At 42.1% G+C, this 18,464-nt stretch overlaps 1 protein-coding gene across 3 annotated transcripts in view; it reads left to right on the top strand.

The window, feature by feature from the left end:
* RELN (reelin) overlaps window positions 1-18,464 on the top strand; it is a 511,932-nt gene that overhangs the window by 404,106 nt on the left and 89,362 nt on the right. For all 3 annotated transcript variants that reach the window (XM_044245854.1, XM_044245853.1, XM_044245852.1), the window contains exons 29-34: window positions 7,160-7,317; window positions 8,571-8,778; window positions 10,120-10,196; window positions 16,113-16,271; window positions 16,459-16,647; window positions 17,165-17,438. In XM_044245854.1, coding sequence (XP_044101789.1) covers window positions 7,160-7,317; window positions 8,571-8,778; window positions 10,120-10,196; window positions 16,113-16,271; window positions 16,459-16,647; window positions 17,165-17,438 — 1,065 coding nt within the window. The remainder of the gene's footprint in view (window positions 1-7,159; window positions 7,318-8,570; window positions 8,779-10,119; window positions 10,197-16,112; window positions 16,272-16,458; window positions 16,648-17,164; window positions 17,439-18,464) is intronic.

Below are 18,464 nucleotides of genomic sequence, written 5' to 3' on the forward strand. Positions count from 1 at the left end.
CACACACTTTGGTAGACAAACTTCTCAGATTGGGAGAGAACTTGTTTAGTCAAGGATGTACAAGTTTCTGGGTTAATCTACTAAACTTTGAAGCCTAATTTTTAAATACCAGTTATTCCCAGGAAAGAGCTTGTCAGTTGGTGGATCTAAGTCCACTTCTAAGTAATTTTTTGTCTTTATATCCCAATGTTCTTTGCGGTATCTTAAAGAGAGACTCAGATGAACTGATGTATGGTGGCAATGTTGCTGGGTTGGCCTTCTTTGGTGAAATGTAAGAATTTGACTTGCAGTGTGCTTTAGGAAGGATACAGGCCCAGCTACTCTAACAGAAAAACAGATACAAATGGTTAACAAGGCTTCAATCAGATAGAAAGTCTTTCTCCTATCACAGTCCAGAGGGGAGCGGTTCAGAGCCAACAGGGTGGTCTGCAGTTCTGAGCACAACAGTCTCATCTCTGGCTCCAAGGCAGCTGTTCCAGATCTCGTCATCTCTTAACCGGAGGAAGGAAAAAGGAAGCAGGGGTGCATAGATACTTTTTTAAAAAAAATTTAAGATTGAGTTTGGTTGTTTGTTTGTTTGTTTATTTAAGATTTTATTTATTCATTTGACAGAGAGAGATCACAAGTAGGCGGAGAGGCAGGCAGAGAGAGAGAGGAGGAAGCAGGCTTCCCAGCCAGCAGAGAACCTGATGTGGGGCTCAATCCCAGGACCCTGGGATCATGACCTGAGCTGAAGGCAGAGGCTTTAACCCACTGAGCCACCCAGCGCTCTGAGTTTATTTTATTTATTTTAGAGAGAGAGAGAACGATCTCAAGCAGGGGAAGGAGCAGTGGGAGAGGGATGGGGAGAGAGAGTATCCCAGACAGACTCCCTGCTAAGTGCTGAGACTGACTCAGGGCTAGAGGTCACAACTCTGATATCACGACCCCCAAGATCATGACCTGAGCGGAAAGCAAGAGTTGGATGCTTAACTGACTGTGCCACCAAGGTGCCCACATAGGTTACTTTTCAAAAAATCATCCTTACTCCTTGTTTCTATTACCAAGTACAGCCTAGGATGATATATGTACAGTTATCTATTACTATGCCACCGGTCTCTCCAAATCTTATCTCTCCAAACAAAAGCAACAAGTGATTGACTTTCTTGTGGTTTTGTGGATTATCTGGGTGGTCCTGCCACAGCTCTGTCTGGGCTCCATCATGGAACTGTATTTAGTCAGTGGGTTAGTTAGTGTTTGGGCCCAGCAGGACCTTTCTCTCTGTGTCGTCTTCAGCCCAGTATTTATCGCAGTTGGTATTTCTAGAATTCCAAGAAAACAGAAGTAAAAGTATCTTATTTGCCACATGCTATTGGTCAAAGCAAGTCACAAGGCCACTCTAGATTCAGAATGTGGGAAAACAGACTCCCCTTTTTGACAAGAAGTGCAGAAAAGTCAGACTACCAAGGAACATATCCATGAGCACATGTGTAATTCACTGGGGGGCATTATTGTCACAGTCTATGATAATCTGTCCTACCTCCAGTGATTCACATCTCCCACGGCCAGATACATTCAATTCACTTTTCTCCCAAGACCTGCCAAGTGTCATCCCATTACAGTATCAGGCACTAAGTCACTGATCTCGTGATCTCTGTCAGGTCAGGCTATGGCCTAGATAGGGCTTCTCATGATCTAGAGGCCTATGAACTAAAAAAGACAATAATCCATATCCAATGTACAGTGGTGAGATACTGACAGGTTGATGACAATAGATACTTCCACTCAAAAAAAGTTGAGGGGTGGGGAATAGAAAATGCAACAGCCACTGGCCAGTAGGAATACTAAAAGCCATTAAGATACTTATTATTAGGGCACCTGGGTGGCTAAGTTGGTTGGGCTACTGCCTTTGGCTCAGGTCATGATCCCGGAGTGCCGGGATAGAGTCCCGCATCAGGCTCCCAGCTCTGCGGGGAGACTGCTTCTCCTCTCATTCTCTCTCTCTCTCTCAAATAAATAAATAAAATCTTTTTTAAAAAAAGATACTTGTTACTAGGACTCCCCCCTGCATGAGCAATGTCCAGGACAAGAACATTGCCTTGATTAAATTCTACTCCTTAGGAGTGGTTCCCTAATCTATTGTTCTTCCCAGCTATTACCTCTGCTTTGTAGGTAAAAGACGTTTGAGGCGTCTTTCCTTTGCCATGAGAATTTATCTGTGTTGGTGACCTCATAACCATCTCATCCTTCTTTCTGCTCATCGCAAGCTGGGCACATAGCAGTGTAGCCCTCTAATCCTCACCAAGATGACTGCCTTCCTCCTCTGACGCTTTTCTGAAACTTCGGCCCAACTACAGCTTTTCCATATAGAGAGTGCAGCATGCCTTGAACCTGGGGCACAGCTCAGGGTGTATATTTCCTGCAATGATGGAATATCAGGGAACTACAAGACATTGCTATGAAAGTAGTGGTAAAGCTGTATATGAGAACTAAAATGTTTTCCTTAATATTGCAAAGTGAGCCAATATTTTGAGGCTCCCAATGTATCCGTATTGTTGGACCTCAGCCCTGGGAAGAAGAAATAGTCTTCATTAGAGTCCAGCTTCCTGGATGATTTGAACACCATCCAGCCAGCTGGCTAGTGGCATCCGTGACAAAGAGCTCTCTACTGAAGAGTAGTAAATATGTTTCCACTTTGAGAGTGGTTGTTGTTTCTTCTGCAATATGTTCAGCTCCGCTATCTCCAAATGCAGTGTTGGAAAGCTGAGAATTCTAAGTGTGAAAATTGTTAAAATTGGGAGCTATTTTGCCATGAGGCAGTGTGCTTATAATAGTTAGTAGAACATTACTCTCTCACAAACAATTCTAAGGTGGTTTTCTCAAAGGAGCATTCTGTCCTCGTACTCATTACCTTAGTTCTTATCTTCAAGGGAGAGACTTTGGTGGCTGTAGATATAAGCTGGTGTATCCCTGACACTCAGCAACATTCTGGCAATACAATATGTCCTGTCACGCAGCCTGCTGTAAGTTCCCTGTGCAGAATGCAAAATGTTGGTATCTCTCGGGGCAGGGGTGGGGGGCACAGTAGGAGAGAATGTGCTAGAAACACAGTTGTTTAGCGTTCAGCAGAATATCTCCTCCATGGCCACTATCACCTGTGCGCCTCTGCACAGGAAAAGCAGGTTCACAGGAATCTTCTTGGTTGGAGAGGCCAGTACAACAGTACTCTCAGGTGTGATGGTGGAAGGGGAAGGTATAGAATCCTATTCTCCTGGTCACTCAGGCATCCTGTGAACAAAAGTAATTGGGAAAGGAGTCAGAGATAGAGTCTTATCTTCTAAAACTTCTTCCTCATCTGGGAAAGCAAGACAAAGGGGAAGTTTTGTTCAGTGATTTGAATGGTCAAGCCACACTGTGGTTTATATCTAGTAAAATTATGTAAAATTAAACTCATCTTTTCCCCAATCCTCATCTCTTTCAATCCTTCCCAGACCTTCCTGACTGTCAGGTGAAAGATGCTCTTCTAGCATTATGTCCTTCTCAGTCACAGTAGTAAACAGGGTTGCACATAGACATTTCTTTGTTCGGGGTTTGACTAATGTGTTTCCTCACTTGAATTCAGGCTTCGTGATGGCAGGAACTGTGCTGGGTTTTGCTTCCCATCCTCCACCTTGCCCTAGCACTATGCCTGGCGTGCCAGACGCACTTCGTAAATGCCAGTTGAATGAAGGGATCCTGAATGAGGAATAAGGACCAACAGTCGGTGATGTCCTACAGTGAAGATACCTCCCTTTTTAAAATATGTTTTCCAAAATAAATTCAGTGCTGTTCAGCAAAAAAACATACTTCTGCATTCTGCTGTATCTCCCTGAAAAGGCACAGATTTCACGTGCACACATGGGCACACACACATTAATAGCATTAATAATTTTAAGACTTCATCTCTTCTACTTTAGGAAGGACAAACTATATGGAATCTAGACATGCTTAATTTTGGCCCACTTCTTCTTGTTGTTGCTATAGCCTAAAAATTACATGTTATTTCATGTTTAAGAAAAGTAAATAAAGGTAAGATACACTTGAGGCCTGGTTCTGCACACAGGAATGGATAACAGGCTCATTCTGGTTCCTGCAGCTAGATTCAGTTGGAGGTTCATTCTGTAAGTGGACAGCATAATACTTTGCTTGTCTTTGACTAGCCTTCTCCATTGTTCCACCATACTATTCCTGTATGGAGTATGAGTACCCAGAAAAGAACTAGTCCAAGGATGAAAGTTATTCAGTCTTCAGTTAACAAAGCCATTCCAGTAGTGAGCAGCAAATATCCCAATGTAGAGAGAATGATGAATTCATGGTGCGGAGTCAGGAAATTCCCTGCATGCCGGGTCTCTTGTAACATAGTGTTTAAATTAGGAGCATGTAGGATCACAAGCACAGTAGATTTTTGCTGGTATAAGAAGAGGTTTTCAAGCAAAGATTCAGAAACAGTTTGATGAAAAGTATCCTATTATAAAAAATAGCTCTTAGGCAAGGAGTTAGAAGACATTTCAAGAAACAGGCACGATAACTTTAACCATCAGAAACCACCTGTTTTTTCAGGGAAGAAGTCAAGTACCCACCTCACTTTGGCCTACTTCTTCTGATGGTCTCTCCATGTCTACAGTTTTTTTTTAGTGAATCTCTTACTAGTTCTTCCTCTTATTCCAGCAACCCTCAGTTTCTGAATTATTTGTGCTCAATTCCAAAACAGTGCAAGGGAGAGTAGGACAGGCAGCAGTAGGCATCAGGAACCAGACATAACTGGGAAAAATTTAAATGAAGCAAAAGTTGCCTATGTCATGATGGGTGAAAACTTTCTTGCTTTGATTTGCACCTACTAACTAAAAACCATCTAGAGGTGCCTGGGTAGCTCAGTCATTAAGCGTCTGCCTTCATTGCAGGTCATGATCCCAGGGTCCTGGGATTGAGCTCCATATTGGGCTCCCTGATCAGCAGGAGGCATGCTTCTCCTTCTCGCAGTCCCCTTGCGTGTGTTCCCCTTCTCACTGTCTCTCTCTGTGTCAAACAAATAAATAAAATTGTAAAAACAAAACAAAACTAAAAAACATCTAGCGGAGATTAAAAGATTGTACCTCTTTAGATACAATCTCTTGCCCTTTTACTTTGAAACGTGGGCTCTCAGCTAGGACTCCTTGCTATGATTCATCATGTCCAGGACTCCCTGTTAACCAATAACTCATCACTTTGATTTGCCCTGTTCTTTTTTTCTTTATTTAAAAATAGATTCTTTAAAGCTCAGCTCCTGAGGTCTTTCACATTCTCAAATATCTAACCGCAAACTCTGCTTCTTGGGTCTATAGGAGCCTTAGACTTGGGGGTGCCTCTTTGGTCCGACCACACCAGATCCTGATTCTTTCATTGTTATGAAAATTATGGGGACCTCAAAAAACAGAGATGAGTCAAAGGGTTTCACTTGCTCTTCTTCGTTATCAAATTACCAAAGCTTCTAGAATTCTACTTAAAAGTGGGATTCTTCAACCTTCTGAAAGCTTCTGGGCCTCAACCAGAGCCCACTTCTCTCACGAAGGAGGGCAGCTGATAGAGATACTCTCATCTGATCCAAATGGGAGAACTTAGGGTAGAGGAAAGTTGAAGATGTGTTCACCTTCTTCTTAATGCTGACAAATGTATGCTAAGACTTGCCTTAATGAGTGATTAGTCTCTGAATAGTTGAACCTAGTAAAAAATATTGTGGGTCACATTTCGCAAATTTGCCAGGAGTAGGTAACTTAGAATAATGAAGAAGAAAAATCCAGGTTTATGGTTCTGGTTGCCAAGTAATCAAAGCTATTTGAAGAGCTAGAAAGAAATGCATTCTGACTCTGCCATATTATTTCCACAATAATGGAGAGAAGAAGGAACCAACTTTGTCTATAGTTTTCTCAAGCAGTCTTCATTAATCTTTAAGATTTTTTACCCTTGTTCACAAAGAAACTGGATTCACTCAAAAGTCTATAAATATTGGCAGTGAAATTAATTGGACTCCAGATAACCTAATCTATCTTCCTTCCTTGTTGTCAGTAGAACTGAGAAGGAAGAGATGTTTTCCTGGTGTGACATTAGAGATGTGCACAGGTTTCCATATATTTGAGAAGAAAGAGATATGCTGAGAGGCTCACAAAGACTGGAGAGCAACTGAGACCAGAGTTAGTCTGGCAGCCTCAAGACTGTTGTGGGGGAAGAAGTACCGGGCAGCAGCCCAGCCCACTGGTGTTCCAAGGTTTGAAGTACTGGGACCAGGTCCCTCTTTTGTTCATTGGCAGTCACCAGTATTGGCAGCCTAGCTGGTTGCTAAGAGCTAGTAGAAAGAGCAGTCTTAGGGATTTGAAGCTGAGAGGTCAGGAGGAAGGCAACAGGTGGGAGGAGCACGGTCAGTACAAACTTATTGACTCTTTCCTGCCAGGATCATGTCAGTGGCAAATAGCCAGAGTCCCTTTATGTGTCTCAACAAAGAACATTCTATCTGATTATCTCAGAAATTCCTAAATAGCCTCTTCTGAAAATGCCCATAAAATCAATGCAGTGGAAGGGTAACATATTAATTATGCGAAAGGAATACATTTCTGGTTTTTATTACTAAAAACATATGAGATGGGGGGCGCCTGGGAGGCTCAGTCAGTTAAGCATCTGCCTTCAGCTAGGGTCATGATCCCGGAGTCCTGGGATCGAGCCAATGCCAGGCTCCTTGCTTGGCAGAGAGTTTGCTTCTCTCTCTCCCACTACCCCTCCCCATGCTCGTGTTCTCTCTCTCTCCCTTTGCTTTTTCTCTCAAATAAATAAATAAAATAAATCTAAAAAAAGAAAAAAGAACGTCTATACATTTTTTTTTTAAAAAGCATGTGAGATAGAACATATACAAGCTATAATGTATAATAGGTGTCTGGCTGTCAGTCTTTTGTACCTGATTTCTCCTGGTGTTGAAACATTAAGGCTGAAGAGGAAATCAACAAGTTTCAAGAAAGCTCTGTGAGAGGCACTTTATTATAAAGGTTAAGTGTCCAGTCAAGTGATCATGACTGTTAAACACGAAACATTTCTTGAATTTTTCTGAACTGCTCTGTTTCAGTGTTTTTGCATGCGGTATTGGTGTAAGAGACACATGTGTTGTTTTCCCCAACAGTAAAACCAGATTCCGATGGATTCAGGAAAGCAGCTCACAGAAGAACGTGCCTCCCTTTGGTTTGGATGGAGTATATATATCTGAGCCTTGTCCCAGTTACTGCAGTGGCCACGGAGACTGTGTGTCAGGGGTGTGTTTCTGTGACCTGGGGTACACCGGTAAGGCTACAGGCATGTGTCTGATGGTTTGTTTGTAAAATATTCATCTCTAGCTACTGCCTTTCATGTTGCTTCTTCCAAGGAAATATATTCCAAGATGATTCTTTAAGTCCTAGTTGTAGGAATTTGCCACCCAGGCACTTGAGGTGCTGAGAGATATTTTATAGTTTTGAGTTACCTAAGGAAAAAAATACATGGTAACACCAATTTCACTCCGTAAAAGAGATTAATTTATTAGTAATAGTGGTAATAGTTAACATTGCTTTCAGCTCTACTTTATAAGTAGTAAGTGCATTTTATATCATCTCACTGAATTCTAACAAAAACCCTGTTCCATAGTACATACTGTTATTTTCTTGTTTATGTTTGAGGAAACTGAGACAAAGAGAGGCTTAGTACCTCTCCCAAGGCACACAGCGAGGAGTTGCTGAAGCCAGGCTTCAGACTCTGGCAAGTCATTCTCTAACACTCAGACCTAAGCTCTTCCTTGACCACTTGGCTGCAAGGGACTCTCTGTGCTCTTTACATTGCTTTTTATAAGAACTGTAATTTTACACATGCAGAGTAAAAGTCAGTGCCTGAAATGATAAATCCAAGGCTGCCAAAAGAAAACTTTACAAGAGAGAGATTTTCTGACCACAGTCACCCTTGGCTATTGCTGCAAGCAAAAATAAAAAGGGAATCGAGATTAAAGAGTAAAATTGAAGAAAATGTTATAAGCTTCAAAATTTTGTTTAGAGTTTTTCCTAGAGACAACTTCAAAAGGATGATTCCCAGAGTTTCAGCTCTCTGCTCTTCATCTGGCTTGTGACCAAAGACAAACATATGTCATTGCAGGCCTTCTGGGGAGTACTGCCACTCATGGTTTCAGGGTATTTTTTTTTTTTAAGTCAGGGATTAACTCTCATTATTGATCCTCTGATAGAGGGACAACAAAGGAGCAAATTTTATGATGAACAAAATCTATTTTTCAGTTTGCCCACCTCCTCTTGGTAGCAAGAACCATGGAAATGTGTGTTTCCTACTATCTCTTTACACATGAGTAAAAAATTACAGAGGTGGAATAATGTTTTTGGTGATGGTAGCGCTGGCTGTATTTCAGACAGGCAGTTGTGGGATACAGACTTCCATGTGGTTTCGTGTGCCCCTAACACCTGTGAAAATGCTTTCTTAGCCCGTGTTCTGACTGTACCTTCTTACATGTAACAGTTTCAACAAAGCCTCTCTCTCCTATGTATTTCTTTTCTCGGAAGCCGCGCAAGGAACCTGTGTGTCTAATGTCCCTAATCACAGTGAGATGTTCGATAGATTTGAGGGGAAGCTCAGCCCTCTGTGGTACAAGATAACTGGGGGCCAGGTTGGAACTGGTTGTGGGACACTTAATGATGGCAAATCTCTCTACTTCAATGGCCCCGGGAAAAGGGAAGCAAGGACTGTCCCTCTGGACACCAGGAATATCAGGTAGAGTTTATTGGTATACTTCTCCATGAACATAGTATTTACCATGCCTTTGGTCTAACTTAAAACTCTTTGAACTGTTATTGAGGATTTACATAATCCAAGGTTTCTCTATATACATTCTGATATGTAAAAAAATGCAGCATAACTTAAATAGCATAATAAAATAGTTTCTGCAAAACCACAATTCATTAATCAGCCTACAGACATCACCAAAGTCTGTCTAAAGTATGTCAGCTTGGTTTTCTAAAGTTCTGTGTTACTATGAAGAGTGTTTGCTTTTATGCTTATAGCTTCAACTTTAAATTCTGTGTCCAAGAATGATGTATTCCATTGATTGAAACTTTATGTATTCATTTATTAAAAACTGCTCCAGAAATTTTAAATACCTACACTGACACCTGCTGGTAAAATAAATAACTGCTTGGTTTTAAGGTCAAATGAAATTGCATCACGCCTAAAATGAAACTGTGCTTTTCTCATTATTGTCAGTTAAAATATTTGAGAATCAAAAGAAAAGAAACTGAAGAACTATTTGGAACTTCTAGACTTGTCATCACTAAAATCTGGAGTTCTGTGTCCCGTTTTATTTCTGCCTTTGATCTCTTTCCCCTTCCTTCTGCATTCTCTCAGAGGAGCAACTGTTGCATAGGCCCTCTCTGTTGGTTTACTATGGACTGAGGCTTAATTTACATCACACTGAGTATCAGCTGGAAAAAAAAATTTTTTTAAGATCTTATTTATTTATTTGACAGAGAGAGAGATCACAAGTAGGCAGAGAGAGAGGGGGAAGCAGGCTCCCCGCCAAGCAGAGAGCCCGATGCAGAGCTCGATCCCAGGACCCTGGGATCATGACTCAAGCCAAAGGCAGAGACTTAACCCACTGAGCCACCCAGGCACCCCTCAGCTGTGAAAAATTAAACCTCTGACTCTAAATCAGTAATATAGATAATTATGTGGCCCTAAACTAATGTAGCATAAGTTTAGATTTTTCCTCATCCTGAATTTCCAAGAACAGTATTATCTCAATCTAAGGAATGAGCATTTCCATGATTACACTCAATTACATCAAAGTTCACATTGAAGTAAAATTCAGCTGTTTCTTTTTGTTTAAATCATTATTATAGTACAAAATTAGTGGTTAATAAGTAACTACTTCTAAAATGGTTACAGAATTAGGTCGCTATATAATCTATGTAGTTTCTACTTCTCATATGCCATTGGTGCTTAAACGTACTATTTTGGAATTACAGAAGCTTTTTTTTAATGTGCCAAAATGCAAAAGTTCAATTTCTTCTTCTCTATTTGTAAGTAAACTGAAGTTTGTCCCCTCCTCCCTTACAGACTCGTTCAGTTTTATATACAAATTGGGAGCAAAACTTCAGGGATTACCTGCATCAAACCGAGAGCTAGAAATGAAGGTAAGTCACTGTATTTCCTTAGAAATTATAGTTACTGTGGGTAGATTACTCCTTTTTCTTCCCAAAATTTGGCCAGGATTTTGTAAGCTGAGGTGCAACCCTGAATCATTTCTTCTCTTCTCTTCTCCATCATTAAATGACTAGCTGCATAGAGCCATGATCTTTTAGGCCCCTTATCTAGGTCCTTAAACCGGAAAAGCTTATGGATCATGTCAGAGTATATTTGTTTTGATCGAAGTACTTGTTTGTGGTCAGAGTATATTCATTTTAAGGAATGCTGTTCCTTTATAACTTTCAATAAAGAGAAAAAAATAGTAGAACCTTTTACATTTAGTGTGGGGCTAGAAGCTTGTTTGCAAGGGCATTACTGAACACACATCAGACTCTACTTCGTGCCCATAAAGGTTCTGGGGGTACTAGCATCCTTTGGTAGAAGGAACAGTCCTTGGCAGTGATAAACCTTAAATTTTACTAACACCTATTATATGCAAGGTACTGTTCCAAGTGTTTTATCTGTTAATCCATTTCATCTTCATCATACCTCTTTGCCATAGGTATTATTAGTCCTGTTTCACAGATGTAGAAAGTGAGGCACAGGTAGATCAAGTAACCTAGCCAAGATCATGTAGTCTGTAAGTGGATGAGCAGGGATTCAAACTACAGAGGCTCATTCCAGAATGGACGCCTTAACCACCCACATCCTGCGTCTCTCCTTGCTCAGATCTCTGTTTTCTCTAGGCTTCCATGCCATCTTCTGCTTCTGTGATTCAGTTCTAAAAGAAATGCAAAAGGCTTGTAGCATATGTTAGTAGCCTCCTTGAGCCCTACAGACTGGGGATGCCCTAAGGAATTCTGAAGGCGAGTTTTCCTAGCACAAAACCCCTGGGCTTCTCAGATGGGGCCTCCTCCAAAACTTGATCTCATGAATGGGACGTGACAGGTTGTGTAGCTTCTGAGTTTGTTATTATCTCAGGCATGACTGTGTGTAACATGCTGGCCTAAACCATCCCTGTTAATCAGTGGAGCTGCTGAGAGCTCAATGACTGATGGGACATGTCCTCGGCTGTGTTATTGCTGACTGAAAGCTTTCATGACTTTTTCTGAATGTGTTAGTACTTTTAGTCTAGTAATTGTCCAGATCGTTGATTTACTGAAGCAGCAATCTAGAAACTTCTACAGACCCATTTTGTGTTCCCTAATCTCTTCAACAAATGTGTCTTCAAGAGTCTTCTCTAAGCCACACATGTTCTAGGCTGTGGATACCGTGTCCCCAAACGTCTGACACAGCAGTCATGATGAGCTAGGCGATGAACTATCACGAACAGCCCTTGAAATCTCAATAGGTTGGAAAAGGAAAGATTTCTTCTTTCTGCTACATTTCATCAAGGCTCATCTGAGGTTCTCCTTCCAGCACCCAGGATGGATGCGGGGTAGATCCTGGATGTTGCCCACCATGTAGCAGAGGGAAAGAGAGAGTGTGTCACAGGGGACTAGAGGTCCAAACCACCACAGGCCAAAAGGGGAAGAAGAACCAGAGTGGCCCTCATACCACGGCAGATAAAACCCAGGTCCCAAAGGGCGCTTCGCTCCTAGTGAGAGGAGTCAGAAAACACATGAATAAGCAAGATGTTAGATTGATGGTTAGATGGAAATAAATAAGCTGATGAGATGGACAGCTGTGGGCTGAGAGATGTGATCTAGATAAAGCGGTCTAGGAGGGGGGCTCACTGAGAAAGTAACATTTAAATTGAAATCTAAAGGATGGAAAGGAGCCAGCAACATCATGAGGCCAGGGAGAGTGTTCCAGTCAGAAGCAGAAGCAGAGGCCACGAAGTGGAAAAGAATTGTGATGTTGGAGAACAAAAGGAAGGCTGATATGGCTTGGGACTCATGGAGAATGAGGGGCAGGAGCCCAGGCACGTGGGGCCTTGCTAGCTACGGTAGGGAGATGGGATGTGAGTCCACGGGTCATGGACACCAGCTGAAGGCCTTGAACCCAGGGGACAACATTATCTGATTTAAATTTTTACAAGCTCGACCCACAAAAATAATAAGTAGTTCAAAACACAGAAGTATTTCTAGAACACATGCTCTGCCCATGCAGAGGTGGGAACTTTGAGGTGTACAGATGACAGGGTCCCATCCTGACGATCTTATTTTCTGATTGGAGAGGTAGAGCATGTTAACATTTTCTTTAACCTCTGTAATAAAATTACTATAAAATACTGGGTGGTTGGAACCGTGTAGCAATTGTGTGCGTGACTTCTAAAAATTGTAAATCCCTGGATATGAACTTTAAAAAAAAAAAAAAAACTGACCAGAATAGACTAGGAAACATCCACCTGTCATAGAGATGAAGTTCTGCTCGACACTTAACCTCTGACTACAAATGCTGTTGCTTGTCCTGCCGGGTAGATTCTCTGAGGACCCGTTTAGGAACAAGCAACTTTTTCTCCACTACCCTTGAGCTGTTTTCTTGAACTCCTTGCTAGCCATTTAATTCACATCCCACAGGCATTTCTCAGTCTTTTATTGAAAACTGGTTGTTAAAATGTCAATCTGCCTAAATCCTTGAACCAATCTCTTCCAGTTGATGAAAGTACAGATTTTTTTTTAACTTACTCAAGCTGAAGCCTTAATTTACATATTTGGAATTAAAATCAAAATTAGGCTATTTTCAATAAGACTGGGCAGAACGCAGATGGGGTTGTAATTCAAAAAGAGAAATGTGGTACATGCCCGAAACACTCAGGAGATGAGCTAAAATGGCTTGGTTTTATTTTTCAGATGTGCAGTGTGTCATATGACCCAGCTAATGGGGCTCGGCAATTTATATGAAATAGAGATACTGCTGTTTCCCTTTTTTGCATTCCCCCATTGTTTCAGACTTTTGGGAGGCCCTCCTTTATTATCCTTTGGGATTGGGTCCTAATCTCTGCAGACCTGGTTGTGTCCCTCCTAAAAAAGCTACTGAGAAGTACTGCAAACAGAAATGAAACAGAATATGGACCCCTTGAGTCCTGCTTCTCATGTACACTTGATCCTCTAGGGAGCTTTCAAAGGCAAGTTCTGAGTCAGCAGGACTAGGGATGTTATACTGCATAATGAATGACTCCAAAACTGAGTGGCTTAGCACAAGAAACAGCAGCTATCTTCTGGTTTCTATGAGTCAGGAATTCAGGAGCAGCTGAGCTGGGTGGTCCTGACTGAGGATTTTGCATAAGGTTGCAGCCAGGGTAAATGCCGGGAGAAGGGGCCATCATGGAAAGACCCAAGCAGGGCTGGAGGATCTATTTCCAAGATGCTCACTTACATGGCTGGTAGAAAGAGGCCTCAGTTTCCCACTGGGTGGACCTGTCCATAGGCTGCTTGAGCGCCATCCCTACTACCTGTCAGTCAGCTTTCCTCAGAGTAAGAGATCCATGAGAAAGACACAAGGACGAATGTGCAAAAGCCTTTTATGGCCTAGTCTCAAAAGTCACACACTGTCACTCCTACCATATTCTATGTATATCATGCAAGTTACTAAGTTCAGCAGCACCCCAAAAAAGGGGGGAATTAAACTCCACTTTTTAAAGGGAAGAGTGTCAAAGAATTTGTGGACGTGTTTTATAACCACCACAGACAGGGCCTGTTACCAGGTGACGCAGGTGCTGGTCCTTGGACCATACTTTGAGTAGAAGGTACTAGAAAGGACTAGCCAATGAGATTTTATTCTCATGATGCTTCCTTTCTGGTACCTTTCTACAGGTAATCTACCTTTAGAATAATCTAAATTATTCTCTATTCTCTCCCTCTCTCTTTTTCCCATCTTATTAAATATAAACCATATCAACACAGATTAATAGCCACAAGAAAAACTAAATTTTGAACTGTCTGGCTTCCTCAGCCACCCAAATTCATATTAAAAGCCAATAGTACATATTTCGAGCACACATCAAAGGGTGGAGACTGGAGTTCCTCCAGAAGTTCCTCAGCTTAACTAGAATAAAGACTAGAAACAGACTACCTTCCATTTTCTGCATGAACTTTACTGTGACTCTCTTCCTCCAACTCATGGGTCTACAGCCACCCACTGAAGCTTTAACTGCCAATCTCTACACTTAGATCTGTCATGCTCTCTCCCCAGGGAGTTGCTATTCTTCGTGCCGTCTTTATCCTCTCATTATAAATGGTGGTTTCTTCTATTTTAAATAGAGTAAGATTAATTCTCCCGAGAGTTCTAACTTTTTGCGTATTAGTCATTGTTGTTCCTGGCATCCTCCTTGTCAGATGCGGTGACAATAATCCCATATGCTAACAATTAGCCTTAAAAGGCTGTCTTTGGGTTCTGTATTTTATCCTAATAGTTCCTGAAACTTAATTTTATTAAACTCTTTGTTGCCCAGCATGGTAAAGGGATTGAGATATTCCCACAGTCAGTAATGGGGAAATTAGAAAGTTATCGTATATTTCATGAATGATTTAAAACCTTTTTCTGAAAAGGTTAAGATATAACAAAATTAGTGTAACAAATACAACTTTCCTGAATATAATTTCTGTGAATACTCAAAGTACTTCAGTATCTCCAGTCATAATTATGAGTATGTAGTGCCAGTTGTACGAATAGGCAGTTAGATGCCCAGAAAGCCCTCTACTCCTCCCATCAATAACAACAGATAGATAAGTAGATATCCTGTTGATTCCCATCCTTAGCAATTTTTTTTTTCTTTTTGCATTCAACCTTACCTGTTCCCTGTCCCCTCTTTTAAAATAAAAAGTGTTTCGGGATACCTGGGTGACTCAGTCAGTTAAGCGTCTGACTCTTGATCTCAGCTCAAGTCTTGATCTTGGGGTCCTGAGTTCCAGAGCCCCATGTTGGGCTCCATCCGGGGTGTGGAGCCTACTTTTTAAAAAAACAATAATTAATTAAAATGTAAAAAGTTTCCAGGGGAGGTAGCAGGGGCAGTGCAGATGGTCCTATAACTTGAGTGTGCAAGTCACTAAATCATGTCACCATGGAAACAGGTAGAGGGGGACATTGGGTAGATGGGGATGGGTAGAGAGGGCAAGATTGACACAGAAAGGAGAGTAGAACTAATACTGAAGGGGAGTGAATTTTCTGCTTTGCTATTTATTTTACTTCTTTTAAGATTTTTATTTTATTTTTATTTATTTGTCAAAAAGAGAGAGAGGGAGAGTGAAATCATAAGCAGGGGCAGTAGCAGGCAGAGGGAGAAGCAGGCTCCCCACTGAACAAGGAGCCTGATGCAGGACTTGATCCCAGGACCCTGCCTCATGACCTGAGCTGAAGGCAGACGCTTAACCAACTGAGCCACGCAGGTGTCCCCCTGCTTTGCTATTTAGTAATGTGACCTCATTTCAGCTTTAGTAACCAAAGCCTGACAAAGTATAAAGGGCCAGTGAAAGGATCCTCCCATGTAACAGAATTTCATATTGGGCCCTGCTTACTGTCTGGTGCTTCGGCAGGAAAAAAGCCCTACTTGATTTGTGCTAGGGAAATTGAGATATTTCTTCGGAGTGTATAATAATGAGATGAGACTTGATAATGTTCCGGACAGAATCTAAAATTCAAATACATGATCTGCTGTGGATTTTTATGCCCCCCTTATCAACCCACTCATCACTCATACAAAGCTGAGTAGTCTTTAAAAGAGCTTATGTTTTTTCTTTTTTTTTTTTTTCCTTCTTCGTCTTCCATTTCCTGGGAGTTGGTGCACTAGAAACTGTCAAGGAATTGATGAGCCTTCAGGTCTACTAATTCATTCCTAGGAAGTTAGATGAATGTGCCCTCGTTCTATGAGATGCAATTTGAAGTTTCTGCTGCAGTCTTGCCATTTAAAAAATACTGTTCCTTGCCTTTTTTTGCCTCTAGGAAAGCTGTCCAAGTAACTGGATTTATGTCTTTTAACTCAGGGCTTGTTGTTCAGTATTCAAATGACAACGGGATACTCTGGCATTTGCTGCGAGAGTTGGACTTCATGTCATTTCTGGAGCCACAGATCATTTCCATTGACCTGCCACGGGAGGCTAAGACCCCCGCCACAGCTTTTCGATGGTGGCAACCCCAACATGGCAAGTTTCCACTCCCTCCACCCTTCCCAGTGGCCTTGAGAGCATACAGTTAAAGCCGCGTTGTACCGTATGCTTTGTAATTTGCTGTCAGTTTCCTAGACAATTTGATTTAAAAGCATAGTCATAAAGATATTCATATGGCTGGATAACAAACTTTCTCTAACTGCCTTTATTCATCGGATTTCAGGAAAGCATTCAGCCCAGTGGGCCTTGGATGATGTCCTTATCGGAATGAATGACAGCTCTCAAACTGGGTTTCAAGACAAATTTGATGGCTCCATAGATTTGCAAGCCAGCTGGTACCGAATACAAGGAGGTCAAGTCGGTATTGACTGTCTCTCCATGGATACTGCTCTGATATTCACTGAAAACATAGGTATATATTTTCACCAGCTAAAGGGAGAGTATTTCATTAACTAGAGGACTAAATTAACTAAAGCCCAAGAGGAGACTCCCTAATGCAAAACTGTGTACCTAACTGCCTGGGCTGAGGGAGATTCGGGAAAAAAAAAAGGAGCTGGGTTGACATCTAAGAGAACTTGGTGCGTCTAGCGGCCACTTGCCTTTGAACTATCCTCCTTGCATGATCTAATAAGGTTTCCTCAAAGCAGAGCAATAAAATCTCTCTCGGAAGACACTCCCATGTCTCGTAATTTGCAGAACTGGCAGAGAGAAGACTCTCCAAGATAGTCACGCTTTTCAAATTAGCAGCCTTCCGCGGGTCCAAGCCTCTGCTAACCAAATGAAAGCAGTTATTGCGGGAGCAAAAGTCGCTTCAAATAAGACAGGGTTCTTGTTTGCTCCTGAACATGTTCGTTCCAAGCACAAACGCCCAATAGCAAAGAGAGGACCATTAAATGCTACCACTCAACTTTTTTTTTTTTTTTTTGCAGGAAAACCTCGTTACGCCGAGACCTGGGACTTCCACGTGTCGGCATCGACCTTCTTGCAGTTTGAGATGAGCATGGGCTGCAGCAAGCCCTTCAGTGAGGCCCACAGCGTCCAGCTCCAGTATTCCCTGAACAATGGCAGGGACTGGCATCTGGTCACCGAGGAGTGTGTACCTCCCACCATTGGCTGCCTGCACTACACAGAAAGTTCTGTGTACACCTCAGAAAGATTCCAGAATTGGAAGCGGATCACCATCTACCTTCCACTCTCCACCATGTGAGAATTGCCATGTGGCTTCATTTCAGAACTCTAGGTTCCTGTCACCTCATGTGAAAATAATCATGATTGCGCTTGGCAATTCTGTGATGCTCTCACGATAATTACGCAGGGAGTCTGCGTGGAGCGGGTGGGGAGGGGGGATGAACAAGGCACTTGGGGTTGCAATTTTATAACGTGTTAGTGAGTTCCAAAAGTTTTACGGGTCTGAACTTTCCTGTTTTCTGGCAACAGGAAGCCTGCCCAACAGAGCCAGTTGTACAAGTAGTCCTGTGTAAAAATACGTTATCTACCCAACAACCAGAGAGATATTTGTTCACGTGAAGCAGTATGTGAAATCATCACACGTGGAAGAATAGTAGCCTTAGTTTCTTTATTTTATTTTATTTTATTTGTTTTTTGACAGAGAGAGAGACAGCAAAAGAGGGAACACAAGCAGGGGAGTGGGAGAGGGAGAAGCAGGCTTCCTGCTGAGCAGGGAGCCCAATGGCGGGGCTCGATCCCAGGACCCTGGGATCATGACCTGAGCTGAAGGCAGAGACCTAATAATGACTGAGCTGCCCAGGCGCCCCTCTTTTTTGTTTGTTTGTTTGGTTTTTCTTTATTTTCAGTACCACAGTAAGAGTAAAAGATGGTTCCTTCAGAATGTTCATATTGTTTTTACATCTCTCTTTCCCCTCCCTGGGATTTCAGACCATATTCAAGACTTGTATTCAGGCTTACAGCAGGCTCCCAGGTTTGCGGTTTAGGCATTGGGATAATTTGGGGATCTTTCTAGGAACCAGTGTGTCCTGAGGTGGCTGGTTAGAGAGCATGCCATTCCCGCCTTGCCCTGCCACTGCTGTGTTCTGGAATTCAGCCACATTGGCCTCTGCAGGCTGCGTTTACCAGGCTCCTGCATCTGCAGGCTCCCAGATTTAGTGGCAGAACCTGGCGTGATAATCAGAGTGGAAACAGAGATAAAACAGGGTATCCCTTCCCTTTCTGTCTCAAGAGCATCTTGGCTAACTTCAGTGGCTCCCACCC

The sequence above is a fragment of the Neovison vison genome, chromosome 4, assembly GCF_020171115.1.
Source record: "Neovison vison isolate M4711 chromosome 4, ASM_NN_V1, whole genome shotgun sequence".
In the NCBI taxonomy this organism is placed as follows: domain Eukaryota; kingdom Metazoa; phylum Chordata; class Mammalia; order Carnivora; family Mustelidae; genus Neogale; species Neogale vison.